The following is a 17,257-nucleotide window of genomic DNA, read 5'->3' on the forward strand; positions in this document are numbered from 1 at the left end:
ATGAGTAACTCTTGGATTCGCACCAGCAAAGATATTTCCGCCATATCTTATGGTAACTTTTCCTGGTGACAGGCTTTCTAGCCTAGATCAGAGTATCTATAACTGATTCCGAAAACCCACGCTTAGCTAGAATCAAGCGTTCAATCTCCAAGCAGTCAGTTGCAGAGAAACTAGGTTTGGATGTTCGAATGGACCTTGAATTAGAAGGTCCTGCCTCAAAGGTAGCTTCCATGGTGGAACCGATGACATATTCACCAAGTCCGCATACCAAGTCCTGCGTGGCCACGCAGGAGCTATCAGAATTACAGAAGCCTTCTCCTGTTTGATCCTGGCTACTAGCCGGGGGAGAAGAGGAAACGGTGGAAAGACATAAGCTAGATTGAACGACCAAGGCGCCACTAAGGCATCTACCAATGTCGCCTTGGGATCCCTGGACCTGGACCCGTAACGTGGAACTTTGGAGTTCTGACGTGACGCCATCAGATCCAGATCTGGAATGCCCCATAGTTGAGTTAACTGGGCAAAAACCTCCGGGTGAAGTTCCCACTCCCCCGGATGGAAAAACTGACGACTCAGATAATCCGCTTCCCAGTTGTAAACTCCTGGGATGTGAATTGCTGATAGATGGCAGGAGTGATCCTCTGCCCATTTGATGATCTTGGATACCTCCCTCATCGCCAGGGAACTCTTTGTTCCCCCCTGATGATTGATGTACGCTACAGTCATCATGTTGTCCGACTGAAATCTGATGAATTTGGCCTCCGCTAGTTGAGGCCATGCCTGGAGTGCATTGAATATCGCTCTCAATTCCAAAATGTTTATCGGGAGAAGAGATTCTTCCCGAGACCATAGACCCTGAGCTTTCAGGGACTTCCAGACCGCACCCCAGCCTAAGAGGCTGGCATCGGTCGTGACAATGATCCACTCTGGTCTGCGGAAACTCAACAACTAACACCACATACTCTTTACCAACCCCCGTGGAGATGCTACTAGTTAGAGCGGCAAAGAGAATGACTGGGGGGGCGGAGCCTGAGGGGAGCTATATGGACAGCTATGCTGTGTGCTCTCTTTGCCACTTCCTGTAGGGAATGAGAATATCCCACAAGTAAGGATGAAGCCGTGGACCGGATACACCATTGTAGGAGAAAAAAGTGACGTTTCGGGGACACACTCCCCTTCCTCAGACAAGTGTCCCCCCGAAAACGTCACTTTTTTTCTATTAAACACTTTGGAAAGACCAGTGAGTGCCGTCCTTTATCAGCTATATTTAACCGTTGGCACCCTGGCAGCTGTTATTGTGGTGAGAGTGCTCGTTTTTTAATTATATATATATATATATACATACACACACACACACACACACATATATATATATATATACACACACACACAAACACAAAATCTTTTTAAATCAAATTCCTGTATGCAATAGGATTGTGCAAGGGGTCTTTCACATGCACAGCTAGCACTGGCCATGTGTACTAAAGTGAGTGCACAGTCAGGGCAAACAGTAAACGATAAGGGGACTGCTCTGTAGGTAAGAACTATATTACTATTTCCTTCCTAGTCTTAGGTGCATATTAGAAATCAATACAAATATAATACAATATTTTGAGAAAAAAATACTAACAAAAACTTTTTTTAATTTGTTGTCTATAGCCATTACTGTGTAACCATCAGGAGCAAGGCACAACAAAAGAGATTAACATAAATGGCAGTTATGCGCAGTCATTGGTCTGCAGAGTAAAAGGGAATTTTACATGAGCAGTCAATAGGGAATATGAGGAGAACAGTTTTAGTTGTTTTAGTAAGCACAGTTATTAAAGGGACAGTAGAGTCAAAAATGAACATCCATGATTCAAATAGAGCTTGCAATTTTAAAAAAACTTTCCAACTCCTGTTATCTAATGTGCTTTGTTCTCTTGATATCCTTTGCTGAAAAGCATACCTAGGTAGTCTCAGGAGCAGCAATGTACTACTGTGAACTAGCTGCTGAGTGGTGGCTGCACATTTAGGTCTCTTGTTATTGGCTCACCAGATGTGTTCAGCTAGCTTCCAGTAATGCATTGCTGCTCCTTAACAAAGGATACCAAAAGAATGAAGCAAATTAGACAATATAAGTAAATTGGAAAGTTGTTAAATATTTTATGTTCTATATGAATCACCAAACAAATAAATAAATTGGGATTTCCTGTCACGTTAAACTAAATTCTTCTTGCTTTAGTGTAAAAAACATAATTTATGTAAGAACTTACCTGATAAATTAATTTCTTTTATATTGGCAAGAGTCCATGAGCTAATGACGTATGGGATATACAATCCCACCAGGAGGGGCAAAATTTTCCAAACCTCAGAATGCCTATAAATACACCTTTTACCACACCCACAATTCAGTTTAATGAATAGCCAAGTAGTGGGGTGATAAAATAAGGCGTACAAAAGCATACAAAAAGAGGAACTGGAAAAATAATTGTGCTTTTATACAAAAAATCATAACAACCATAAAAAAGGTGGACCTCATGGACTCTTGCCAATATGAAAGAAATGAATTTATCAGGTAAGTTCTTACATAAATTATGTTTTCTTTATGTAATTGGCAAGAGTCCATGAGCTAGTGACATATGGGATAGAAATACCCAAGATGTGGAAGTCCACAGAAGAGTCACTAGAGGGAGGGATAACATAACAGCTACTTCCACTGAGAAATTAAATCCACACAATAACTTAAAAAACTTAACTCAAAAGCAGTAGAATCAAAACTGAAATAGCTGCCTGAAGAACTTTTTCTACCAAAGACTGCTTCAGAAGAAGCAAATACATCAAAATGGTAAAAACAATAAAAGTATACAAAGAAGACCAAATTACTGATTTGCAAATTTGATCAACTTAAGCTTCATTCTGAAAAAGCCCAAAAAATGGCGACTGAACATAGTAAAATGAGCTGTATATCTTGAAAAACAAAAGCTTTAATAAGGATGCCAAACAAATGGCAGAGGCTTCCTAACCTTTTCTGGAACCAGAAAAAATGCAAATAGACTAGAAGTCTTCTGAAATCCTAGTAACCTTGATATAGACTTATAAAGTTCTAACCACATCCAAAGGATGTTAAGAACTCTCAAAACATTCTTTAGGATTAGGACACAAAGAAGGAACAACAATTTCTCTACTAATGTTGTTCAAATTCACAACCATAGGAAAAAAGTCCACAAAACAACTTATCTAGATGAACAAATCAGATAAGGAGACACACAAGAGAGAGCTGATAAATCAGAAACTCTTGTAGCAGAAGAGATAGTCAAAAGAAACAACACTTTCCAAGAAAGTAGATAATCGTCAAAGGAAATATAGTCTCAAAAGAAAAGATCCTGCAAAATCTTTAAACCAAATAAGACTCCAAAAAGGAGAAATTAATAAATGAACAGGCTTGATACCAACCAAAGCCTGAACAAAACACTGAATATCAGGAAGTTAAAATTTGCAGACAAAACTTATCCAAACCATCCTGAAAAACTGTAAAATCCTAGGAATTCTAAAAGAATGCAAAGAGAATTTATGAGAAGAACACTATAAAATATAGGTTTTCCAACCCTAACCCTAACGTAACCCTAACACCCCCTAACAAATATAATTAAAATAAATCTAAATTAGAGTTACAATTAGTACCTAAATAATTCCTATTAAAAACTAATTAAATACCTACCTGTAAAATAAAACCTAAGCTAGCTACAATATTACTAATAGTTATATTGTAGCTAGCTTAGGTTTTATTTTTATTTCAAAGCTAAGTTTGTATTTATTTTAACAAGGTAGACTAGTTAGTAAATAGTTATTAACTATTTAATAACTACCTAGTTAAAATAAATTCAAACTTACCTGTGAAATAAAACCTAACCTGCCTTACACTAAAACCTAACATTACAATAAAATTAAATAAATTAATAAAATACATTTATCTAAATTACTAAAAAAATAAACACTAAATTACACAAAATAAAAAACAAATTATCAAAAATAAAAAAGAATTACTCCTAATCTAATAGCCCTATCAAAATAAAAAGCCCCCCCCCCCCAAAAAAAAAACCTAGCCTACACTAATGTGCCAATGGCCCTTAAGAGGGCCTTTTGCAGGGCATTGCCCCAAAGAAATCAGCTATTTTACCTGTAAAAAAAAAATACAAACAACCCCCAACAGTAAAACCCACACAACCAAACCAAAATCTAAATAAACCTAAGCTCCCCATTGCCCTAAAAAGGGCATTTGGATGGGCATTGCCCTTAAAAGGGCATTTAGCTCTTTTACTGCCCAAACCCTAAGCTAAAAATAAAACCCACCCAATAAACCCTTAAAAAAAGCGAACACTAACCCTGACAATCCACTTACAGTTTTCGAAGACCAGAAATCCATCCTCATCCAGGTGGCAGAAGTCTTCATCCAAGCGGGCAGAAGTATTCATCCAAGCGGGCAGAAGTCTTCATCCAGACAGCATATTCTATCTACATCCATCCGGCGTGGAGCGGGTCCATCTTCAAGACATCCGGCGGGGAGCATCCTCTTCTTCCGATGGACAACGAAGAATTAACTTTCCCTTTAAGATACATCATCCAAGATGGCGTCCCTTACATTAGGATTGGCTGATAGAATTCTATCAGCCAATAGGAATTAAAGGGTAAAAAAAAAAACTACTGACTGTTGCAATCAGCCAATAGGATTGAGCTTTCATCCTATTGGCTGATCCAATCAGCCAATAGGATTGAGCTTGCATTCTATTGGCTGATTGGATCAGCCAATAGGATGAAAACTTAATCCTATTGGCTGATTGCAACAGCCAATAGGATTTTTTACCCTTTAATTCCTATTGGCTGATAGAATTCTATCAGCCAATCGGAATGTAAGGGACGCCATCTTGGATGACGTACCTTAAATGGAAACGTCATTCCTCATTTACCATTGGAAGAAGAGGATGCTCCGCGCCGGATGTCTTGAAGATGGACCCGCTCCACGCCGGATGGATGAAGATAGAAGCTGCCGTCTGGATGAAGACTTCTGTAGGCTTCGAAGAGGACTTCTGCCCGCTTGGAAGAAGACTTCTGCGGCCTGGATGAGGATGGATATCTGGTCTTCGAAAACTAAGTGGATTGTCGGGGGCTAGTGTTAGGATTTTTTAAGGGTTTATTGGGTGGGTTTTATTTTTAGCTTAGGGTTTGGGCAGTAAAAGAGCTAAATGCCCTTTTAAGGGCAATGCCCATCTAAATGCCCTTTTCAGGGCAATGGGGAGCTTAGGTTTATTCAGATAGGTTTTTATTTGGGGGGTTTGGTTGTGTGGGTGGTGGGTTTTACTGTTGGGGGTGTTTGTATTTTTTTTTTACAGGTAAAAGAGCTGATTTTTTGGGGGGCAATGCCCTGAAAAAATGCCCTTTTAAGGGCCATTGGCAGTTTAGCATAGGCTATGGGGTTTTTTTTATTTTGGGGGACCTTTTTTATTTTGATAAGGCTATTAGATTATTTTTTATTTTGATAATTTCGTTTTTTATTTTGTGTAATTTAGTGTTTATTTTATTTTGTAATTTAGATAAATGTATTGTATTAATTTAATATATTTTATTTTATTGTATGTTAGGTTTTATTGTAAGGCAGGTTAGGTTTTATTTTACAGGTACATTTGTATTTATTTTAGCTAGGTAGTTATTAAATAGTTAATAACTATTTACTAACTAGTCTACCTAGTTAAAATATATACAAACTTACCTGTGAAATAAAAATAAAACCTAAGCTAGCTACACTATAACTATTAGTAATATTGTAGTAATATTGTAGCTACCTTAGGTTGTATTTTACAGGTAAGTAGGTATTTAGTTTAATAATTATTTTTAGTATTATTTAGTTAATAATTGTAAGTTTAATTTAGCTGTATTTTAATTATGTTAAAGTTAGGGGGTGTTAGGGTTATGTTAGGGTTAGGTTTAGGAGTTAATAGGTTTATTATAGTGGCGGTGTGGGCAGACGGCAGATTAGGGATTAATAATATTTAAATAGTGTTTGCGATGAAGGAAGGCGGCGGTTTAGGGGTTAATAGGTTTATTATAGTGGCGACGATGTCAGGAAGCGACGGAATAGGGGTTAATACATTTTTGAAATTGTGGCGATGTCCGGAGTGGCAGATTAGAGGTTAATAGTTATAGTATTTGCGATGCGGGAGGGCCTCGGTTTAGGGGTTAATAGGTAGTTTATGGGTGTTAGTGTACTTTGTGACAGTTTAGTTATGAGTTTTATGGTACAGCTTTGTAACATAAAACTCATAACTACTGCTTTTAGATGGCGGTACGGATCTTGTCGTTTTAGGCTGTACCGATCACTTTTTGGCCTCACAGTAAAACTCGTAATACCGGCGCTATGGAAGTCCCATTGAAAAAGGACTTTTTTTTAAGTGCGGTACTGACGTTGCATGCGGTACAGCTATTCTGACAAGACTTGTAATAGCGGCGTTAGGGAAAAAGCAGCGTTATGAAGCAGAACGATGCTTTTTCACTTGTAATCTAGCTGATAGTTAATAGGAGGACTAGACTCCTAAAAGCTATAAATAGAAAAATTTCCTTAACAAAGAACAAAAAAATGTTCAAATGAAAAATAAGGAGAATTTTCAACAAACTGTCTGATACAGGATCCTGTGAGCCAAAGAAACCTTCATCAGTAGAATAAGCTTAAGTATGCTGTTGGTCAGAACAAAATGAATTAAAATAATTTTGAAAAGACCTCATAGGTTTACTTAAAGGCATAATAGCAGTCATAACCTTTTAAGATATAAGCAACAACATGTGATGTTTGCAGATGAAATCAAGTACATGAACTGAATATGTAAAAAACAGTAAATGTTATTGTACATGTAGAAACATTGCTAGCATAAAACATGATAAATAAATGCCACATAATTGAGGTGAAGAAATAGCTTAAAAATGGAAAGAACACACTTAGCTTTGTAGAATTGTGTTCCAGGGCATCATAGTTTCTACAGTAACATCAGAGTCAGGATCAGAATGAGACATCTCGCAAAATGTAACAGTTTCAGTAGAGAAAAACAAAAGCAGGCATAATAGCTTTCAAAGTTCAAGTGAATGTCAATTTTGATGCTAAAGTGCCCGGTTTTTAAAAATTTGATTATAAACAGGGGCACTTTAATTAATCAAAAATTACATTTCACTCCTGTTGTGAAAAAACTACCTTTACTCTTGACAGCAGCTGACATTATTGGATTTTTCTAAACTGGTTAATACTTGTTACATCATTGTTTCTCAGTCATTAAAGGGACATTACAATGAGATCCCAAGAGGGGAAATAAAGAGAGCTAGCCTGCTGATTTGCACCGGTCACAGTACGGTGCCTGCATTTCTGGTAAGCATATTTATTACCACTGCATTTCAGATTTCATGAGACAGGATTACACTATGAGGTGCCCTCTTTTTGTCTTTGATTTCCATTAAAGGGACATTCCAGCCAAAATTACAATCCACATGAATGCATTTCAGTTTACAAAAGAAGCATTTTTGTAATATACAGGCATTAGCAAAAATGTTTCTAGTACAAGCTATAGCAGTTCCAAATATGTATTTAAGTATGCACTGTGCACCAGCATTTTAAACACAGCGCTTGCTCAGACAGCCTAAGGTGCTTGTACCATCTGGTAATGACTCAATCTGTTAATTGCAGACATGATACAAGCCCCACTGGTGCTATGAACAGCTGCAGTATTTACAATGCTGGTGCACTGAGAATATCTAGCTATGCTTCACATGCACGTGCAGAGAAAAATATCAACACTAAAACAGTGATAACTTGTACTAGAAGCATTTTTGTCAATACATGTATAGTGCAAATATGTTTCTATTCAAAGATTTAAATAATCTTCGTGCATTTAAATTTTGACTGGAATTTCCCTTTAAGTACTTCTAACAGGCCAGATTTTCATATAACAAGAGAACAGGTGAAATAATCAGCTGTTCAGTAACCATGGTTACTAACCTTCTCTCACCTGTCAGTTGATTATTTCCCCTGTGTGCTAATTAAGATATCATGAAAATCTGGTTTGTTAGGGGTAGTTTAGGAATGTTGTTGAGAAACACTGTGTTCTATCAACATAACACCAAACAGGACTAGCTGAAGAGTGGTCTGTTATTGGCTGCCTGGGTCTGGCTAACACCAGATTACACTATTTGATTGGACAGTTGTAATAGATATCATCTTTGGGTAGTCCTTGTGCACATACCTGCTGCAACTGCTGCTTCTCACTCATTAACGTGTCCTCCACGATCTTCCTTTCGCTTTGTGCTTTTGTCAGTTCGGATCTCAGAACCTCTATTTCTTCCTGCAATGTGACGACTCCGAGCTGATTCTCGTCCTGCTGGTTTTGCTTCTGCTTCTTAAGCTCTTTCTGTAGTTTTTCGACCTCAGCCACGTGTGTCGTAGCTATTACAGCGAGCTGCTCCTTCAAATCCTTTTGTTCTTTGTTCTGCAGAAAAAAGAAAATTCATGACAAATATTGCAGAGGCCAAATAATAGTCTCTGCCGCGAACGCATGTACTTGTTATGACAAACAGCATAATTCTGATTTAAGCTGTAAATGGCTTCCTAAATTCCCCAGTGAATATTTTAGCTCTCTTATAAAATTATTTTTTCATTTACCAACCATGTGGAAAAAAATAATTAGTTAATTTAGTTATGTTCTGACTGCGCAGATAACATTGCTCCGTGTTTGGGAGGGGCGTGCAATCTGCCTATTATGTATATTTGTGTATTTTTAGTACTGTAAGCTGTCAGTAATGGTATTATGCAGGGGGGCTGATAGCAACTACCAAATTTCAAAGGTTTCAGTAGCCATAAAGGGACATAAAACAAGTTTCGGATATAGACAAAATATAATATTATGTACTTTAATTACTAACTATACCTGAAAATTTATCCTGCAGTTCCTCGCCATTAACCCTTTCTTTTAAGTTTCCAAATTGTACTGCTTTAACTTCCCCCACACATTTCCTTATAGGGCTGTATCTACATCTACCGTTGCTTTGACAGAATTTAGAAGTACACAGTAATTATCTGCTGGTTCATGCCTAGAAGCAAACAGGCAGTTATGAACTCAATACGATGCCTGTGTCTAAACACTGATAAGGGGGGTGGAGCAGACTACCCCAGACAGCGTGGCTATGTAAGTAATTTTGCTTATTTTTGAAAATGATTTTAAAATACTTGCCAGCAATTTTTAAACATTTTTTTATGCAAACTATTTTTACTTAATTAGCCCTTTTAGGATATGCACATATCTCAACATGTTTTATGGCACTTTAAAGGCATATTAAACTCAAAGTTAAACTTTCATGATTTATGATAGAACAAGCATTTTTAACATTTTTTCAGTTTACTACTATTTTCTAATTCACTTTGTTCGCTTGGTATCCTTTGTTAAAAAGAATACCTAGGTAGACTCAAGAGCAGCAATGCACTATTGGGAGCCGGCTACTGATAGGTGGCTGCACATATACAGTATGTCTTGTCATTGGCTTAACTAGAAGGACATTACTGTTGCTTCAACAAAAGACATGAAAAGAATTAAGCAAATTTGAGAAGAGAAGTAAATTGGAAAGTTATTTAAATTTGTATAATCTGTCGGAATCATAAAAGGAATATTTTGTGCTTTTTGTCACTTTAAAGTTATAGGAAACCCCAAATATTTCATTCAGATAGAACATACTATTTTCAACAACTTTCAAAAGTACTTCTATTATGAAGTTATAAATTAACATCGTCAAGTTGGTTTAGGAGCTTTTGCGCATGTGTGGGTTATCCATATTGCAGAGCACATGCATGAATACATGTGCGCTACCCGGAACTGCAGCTAAAGAGAAAACCCAGGTTGCCCACTGTGATTGGCTAATGCAAATTAGCCTCACAGTAGGTTTGGAAAACCGCCCATTTTTTGAGTAAACAATACGCAAGTTATTTGAGCAGTTTAAAAAAAAAAAAAAATACAAATGATCCATTTTGTTATTTTCAAACAAATTGTCATCTTTTACTTCTTGATTTACTCATTTAAAAGGGTTAAATATGTAGTCAAAGGTGCACTGCAGGTAAAATCCCCATTCTGCTCCAAATGAGAATATAACCAGTGATTGGACAATACGCATGTATGCCTGTTCCTGACTGGCTCGCCATCCTCTGTGCACAGCTTTGTCTACTTATTTAACTCCTTTGTAGAGCTTAAACAACAGTAAGAAAGAAATATATTTAAATTTTTTATTTTTGCTCTACAATGTCCCTTTAATGGGAAAAATGCTGGTTCCTTCTCAGCCCTATCTGCGTCTTGATTTTCACATTCAGGCTTTTAGTGAAATATAAACAAACACTAGAGGCTTCATTAGAATTAAATAAAGAGGATGGGCAAACCAAATTATGCTCCAGAAAATCACTCAGTACAGCCAAACAAAACAAATCCCCTCTCAGACTGCCCTTAGAGCAAGTTAAAATGACGCACTGGGAACAGGTAATACAAACCTGACGCTCATTCATGCATGACTTATAAAGGGGAACTCAGCCTGAAAAGGACAATAAATACCTCTAGGTTTTATGTAACATTGTGCTTGTCTCACGATCCCTAGAGGGGCCAAAAGCAAACTCTGTAACTTGCAAATCAAACTGCTGGTTAAAGCGACATAAAACAAGTTGGGATATAGACAAAGTATAATATTATGTACTTTAATTACTTTACCTGCAAATTTATACTGCAGTGCCTCGCCATTAACTCTTTCTTTTAAGTTTCCGAATTGTAAAGCTCTAAGCCCCCCCCATACATTTCCTTCTATGGCTGTATCTATATCTATTGTTGTTTTGGTAGAATGTAAAAGTGAACAGGGATTATCTGCTGGAGCGTGCCTAGAAGCTGTAAACTCCAATGCCTGTGTCTAAACACTGATAAGGGGGGGGGGGTGGAGTTGACTGCTCCAGACAGCATGGCTATTTAAGTATTTTTGCTTATTTTTGAAAATTATTTTAATATACTTGCCAGCAATCTTTAAAGCTATTTTTAATTAATTAGCCCTTTAGCATATGCACAGATCTCAACCTGTTTTGTGTTACTTTAAGTTTGGTTTCAGATTTTGGCCTCTGTAGGAAGCGTGAGAAGAGAGGGCTGGCTGATTTTGTGTATGGTATCCCTACCTTTATTGAAAGTTTCTTTACTTAAAGGAACATGAAACCTTGAATTTGAATTTCATGATTCAGATAGATTGTACATTTCTAAACAACTTTCCAATTTACTTCTGTTATCGTTTTTGCTTCATTCTCTTGGTATCTTATTGAAGAAGAAGCAATGCACTCCTGGGAGCTAGATGAACAGATTTGTAAGCCAATGAAAATGGGCATACAAATTCAGCCACCAATCAGCAGCTAGCTCCAAGCTCATAAGCCTATCTAGATACGCTTTTCAACAAAAGATACCAAAAGAATGAAGCACACAAAATTGATAATGTAAGTAAATTTCAAAGTTGTTTAAAAATGTACAATCTATCTGATTCATGAAAGAAAGCAGAGTTCAGAAATAAAATATTCATTTTCAAATGTTCTCTGTAACTATTGGGCTTTGGTCTACAGACAGATAACAAAGAAGCATGTGTGTGTGCAGAAAGTGATAATAAAAGCAGATATGATTTCACTGCAAGATTAACCCATTTTAGATTACAACTGACACGCTAACGTTAGCACACACGATATAACAAAATCACGGAAATGCACATATTACAAGTTGAAAGTAAACGCATTCGCTTGAGAGCAATCACATTTAACGCGTGTTGGGTTAGCACTACTGAAGACCTTGTGTAAAGGGTTAGGGATAAAATAAAAGTTGCACTAAAAACAACATAAATACAGTAAAATGTACTGTTACATTCATATAAACACTATCTGATAAAAAAAACTACTCATATAAATATTGCTAAAAAATATTTTAAGGCCATGCATTTGACTGCAAAAGGCTATAATATATATATATATATATCTGTGTGTGTCTAAATAATCCATAATAATATTTAATTCCTATAGATATATAGGTATAGATATATATATATATTACATTAACATTATCTGATATATATAGAAATATATATTTAATCATAAAAATTATATTTTTTTCTATGTGAAGAGCATAGGAATGTAAAATATGCATAACCCGCTTCAGGTTTAAAAATGTTGGTCTAAAGTGGTGTTGGGGTTAAAAATTATTATACATACCGTAAAAATATATATATATTCTAAGAATTATTTAGACTTTGACAGTATCTTACAATATCGATAATTTGTAAGAATGATTAATATTTTTTTATATTTTATAATTCAATAATGCGCATTAAGATAACCGTTTTCATGTGCGCTAACCTGACACTGCGTTAGACCTACATTGCGATATCCGAAGTGTATTAAGCATATTTTACATTCCTATGTTGTTTACATAGGAAAAAATTTAACTTTTATTATTAAATCTTTATTTCTATATATATCTGATAATGTTAAATATATATCTATACCTATATATCTATAGAAATATATATATTTGTATAAGTATATGTAGATATATTTGTCTAAGTATATGTAGATATATATAGAAATATATATTTACAATAAAAATAAAATTTTCTTGTATGTGAAGAATATTTCAATGTGTCGGGTTAGCGCAAGTATATTTCTTCTACGTTCTCCATTGAAGTCTATGGGGCGAAAGTTAGCACGTAGCGGGTTTTGGTCACATGCAAAACTTTTCCTTTCAACTTGTAATAAGTGCGGTAACCTGTGCGTGCAAAAAGATTACTTCTAGTGAAATTTATGCTTGAATGGGAGCGCTAAATAGCCTGCCACTGGTAATCTAGCCCTTTAATGGGTTGTAGATTCAAAGAACAAAAAGTTATTTCATATACAAAAATAAACCAGAAGGAGGAATTTTTAAAAATACATTTTATACTCATGCACCACTGCACCAGCCTCTAATTATAGGTGCTGCCATTATGGAACCTAGGTTACAGTGCATGTATCTGCAGGACAGTTGCTGCACATATGCAAACGCCTGTGCTTGAATGCTGTGAAAGCTAGAGTTCAACATGGCGGAATACATGACTAGAGGGAATGGGGAATAACCCCCAATACTAATGTTATAAAATGTATTTACGATTTAGGGCCAGATTAAGAGTGGCTCAATAGCATTACCACAAGGAGCGTAAACGCAATTGCAAGATCACTGTTTCTTTCGCACAAATCCATATTAAAAGTGGCGCGCTGTTTAAATTACTGCAAATTCGTTTAGCCAAACGCGCAGTAATTTAAACACCCATATTTTCTATCACCGCTCATATTACAAGTTGAAAGTAAATGTGGTCGCTCTAACGCAATCACATTTGTGTGCGCTGGTATTACAAGAGAGAGAGTGCTTCCATAGACTTAAATGGGAGCCTCGTTCTCATGTCATAAGACACTGCATGAGAACCTAGCGCAGCGAAGTGGGTAAGTCACGCAGCGATGGGAAGCCTTGTTAAATATATATGTATGTGTTGATATGTGTATTATATCTGTATACACATATATTAACACATAAATATTTATGTATGGAAGTATATACATATATATTTACAGGGTACACACAGTTCCCCATGGACCGCAATGTAAAGGCACTTTCTGTGCCTTTTTTTTCTAACACCCCACACCCATCACTTTTAACCCCTAAAACTGCTTGGTGCAGATGTTTTCTATTTTAAAAAAAAAACTAATTTTTTTTTAATTAAAAAAAAAAACTACAAGACTCTTAAATATGGGGCCAATTGGGGGACATTTAGAAAGTTAATCAGCGATCTGATCTCTGGTTAATTTTATGAGCACTAATTGCTACCACAAGCTTGTGGTACTAATAATCAGCCACTTGTAATGGCTGGTTATTTATAGTGTGGCTGTAAATGAGCAACTTTTCCAGTTTACGGGTGCGCGATAAATTAGAGCTTCACTTGTAATATAGCCCTTAATGATTAAACTTTTTCATTACCTGAAAGTGGCCAGAGGAAAAAGTTTCACTAAACTGTACTGTTAATGCCTTAACAGCCACACCCCACATCGCAAACTACCCAGCTACACTATTAAGAAATAAACCTCCACACCCCCACATCACAAAGTACCCGCTACACTATTAACCCCTAAACCGCCACACCCCACATCGCAAACTACTCCTCTACGCTATTAACCCCTAAACTGTCATAACCCCCATCACAAACTATCCACTAACCTCTAATCCCCATAACCAGTTACCCCTCCTAACACCCCCTAAGTTACCAAAAAAACAAGAACTAACATTACATTAGAAATAAAAACCTAACATTACAGGAAAAATCCTAACATTGCAAAAAAAAAAAAAAAATTGTCCTGAAAAGGACATTTGGTATGGCAGTGTCCTAAAGCTAATTTGCTGCCAAAAAGAAAATTAAAATAAAAAACATCCCAACAAAAGCCTATTACTAATCCCCAAATATGGTACTCACTTAGATCATGTAATTTCCAATTTACTTTTATCATCAATTTTGCTTTGTTCTCTTGGTATTCTTAGTTGAAAGCTAAACCTAAGTAGACTCATATGCCAATTTCTTAGCCCTTGAGGGCAGCCTTTTATCTGAATGCATTTTGACCAGTTTTCACAACTAGAGGGCGTTAGTTCATGTGTGCCATATAGATAACATTGTGCTTACGCCCGTGGAGTTACCTAGGAGTCAGCATTGATTAGCTAAAATGCAAGTCTGTCAAAAGAACTGAAATAAGGGGCAGTTTGTAGAGGCTTAGATACAAGGTAATTACAGAGGTAAAAAGTATAATAATATAACTGTGTTGGGTATGCAAAACTGGGGAATGGGTAATAAAGGGATTATCTATGTTTTTAAACAATAAAAATTCTGGTGTCCCTTTAAATCTGGCTCCTACATGCTTGCCAACTCCTCTTCTATCTTCATTCCGGCAGTGGCAGTGGTGGTCTTTTCTTCATCCATCTTCTTTTCTTCTTATCTTCTGTCTTATCTTCTGTCTTCTTCATACGGTCATACGCTGCACACTAAAACTTGAATATGAGATACACCCTTTATGGGTAGCCTTGCATTCCTATTGGCTGATTTTTATTTTCAAATTCAAATCAGCCAATAGAAAGCTTTTTCTATTGGCTTGTTTGAATATGAAAATTAAAATCAGCCAATAGGAATGCAAGAGTACCCCTATATAAAGGGGGTACCTCACATTCAAAATTCAGTGTGTTGCGGGTGACCTTATGAAGAGGACATTGGATGGAAAGAAAAGAAGATGGATAAAGATAGAAGACCACTGCCGCCGGGATAGATGTGGAGCAGTTGGCGATCACGTAGGAACCGGATTCAAGTTTGGTGAGTACATTTTTTGGGGTTTAGTGATAGGCTTTTTTTTTTTTATTTTTTTAAGGCACTGCCCATCCAAATGGGCAAATTTTAGAGTAGGTTTTTCTATATTGTCTTTTTTTTTGGGGGGGGGAGCGGGGTGGAGGGTTACTTGTATTGTAGAATGAGCTTGTATTTTTTGTGTGAAAAAGAGCTAAATCACTTTAGGGCAATGCCCTACAAAAAAAACTCCTCTAAGTTATATTGCTATAGTTTATTGTAGTGTTAGTATAGTTTTTATTTTGCTGTAGGTTTTTTCTTTTTAAGCGGGGCTTTAGTTTTAGAATAGGCATAACTGGGGTTTTTTATTTTTTGGCATTTTTTTTTCTGTAATGTTAACTTTTTAATTTTCCTAATGTTAGCTTTTTCTGTAATATCAGTTTTTTTTATTTTTAATGTAATGTCCGTTTTTTTATTTTTAATGTAATTTTTATTGGTATCTTGAAGGGTGTTAAGTTAGAGGTGTTAGCTGGTTAGGAGTATTAGAGGTTAGTGGTGACTTTACGGTTGGGGTTGGGGTGGTGGTGGTGGTTTAGGGGTTAATAGTCTAGTGGGGACTTTGTGGTGGTCTATGTGGCGGTTTAGGGGTTAATAGTTTAGTGGGAACTTAGCAATGTGGGGTTGTTTGGGGGTTTAGGGGTTAATATTGTAGTGGGGATTTAGCAGTGGGCTATGTGGCGATTTAGGGGTTATTAAAGTAGGGGACTTAAAGGGACACTAAACCCAAATTTTATTTTATTTTTGTGATTCAGATAGAGCATGCAATTTTAAGCAACTTTCTAATATAATCCTATTATTACATTTTCTTTATCCTCTTGGTATCTTTATTTGAAAAGCAAAAATGTAAGTTTAGATACCGGCCCATTTTTGGTGAACTACCTGGGTTGTTCTTCCCGATTGGTGGATAAATTCATGCACCAATAAACAAATGCTGCCCAGGGTTCTGAACCAAAAAATGTCTAGCTCCTTAGCTTAGATGCCTTCTTTTTCAAATAAAGATAGCAAGAGAATGAAGAAAAATTGATAATAGGAGTAAATTAGAAAGTTGCTTAAAATTGCATGCTCTATCTGAATCACGAAAGAAAAACAATTTTGTGATTCAGTGGTTTCAGTGACCCTTTAAGGTGATTTGGGTTAGCGTGCGAGTAAGGGTGTTTTTCCCCCCACTTTTCTCTTTCCATTGAAGTCTATGGGGAGTACATTAATGCGGCCGCAATATTGTAATTTCGGCTCTTTTGTGGGCGTCAGGTTAGCAAGCAAGCGAACGTTTTAATTTCTACTTTAAATAAGCGGTAGCGATAAATAGCTCTCCACCCGTAATCTAGCCTTTAGTGTTAAAGGAATAGGAAAGTCTAAATTAAGCTTGCATTATTCAAATAGCGTATGTGATTTTAAGACACCTTTAAATTCTCTTCAATTTTCAAATATGCTATGTTCTCTTGTTATCCCTTGTTAAAAAACGATTACTTACATATTCTACACTAGTGGGAGCTAGCTGCTGATTGGTGCCTGCACACATTTGACTCATGTGATTGGCTAACTAGATGTGCTCAGCTAACTGTCAGTAATGCAATACTGTTCCTTTAGCAAAGGATAACAAGAGAACGAAGCAAATTTGATAATATAAGTAAATTGGAAAGTTGCTTAAAATTGTATGTTCTATCCAAATCATGAAAGAAAATGTTGGGGTTTCCTGTCCCTTTAATAGTAAGCAACTCTCCTCTGTAATTAGTCTACCACACAGATTTCAGGAGTCAGTTCATTAGGAAATCTCTGTGCAGTTTGAGCAAGC

At 36.4% G+C, this 17,257-nt stretch overlaps 1 protein-coding gene across 1 annotated transcript in view; it reads right to left on the reverse strand.

The window, feature by feature from the left end:
• MYO5B (myosin VB) overlaps positions 1-17,257 on the reverse strand; it is a 575,225-nt gene that overhangs the window by 107,119 nt on the left and 450,849 nt on the right. The window contains exon 22 of the mRNA XM_053701104.1: positions 8,259-8,501. Coding sequence (XP_053557079.1) covers positions 8,259-8,501 — 243 coding nt within the window. The remainder of the gene's footprint in view (positions 1-8,258; positions 8,502-17,257) is intronic.

This window comes from Bombina bombina, chromosome 2 (genome assembly GCF_027579735.1).
Source record: "Bombina bombina isolate aBomBom1 chromosome 2, aBomBom1.pri, whole genome shotgun sequence".
NCBI classification, from domain to species: Eukaryota; Metazoa; Chordata; class Amphibia; order Anura; family Bombinatoridae; genus Bombina; species Bombina bombina.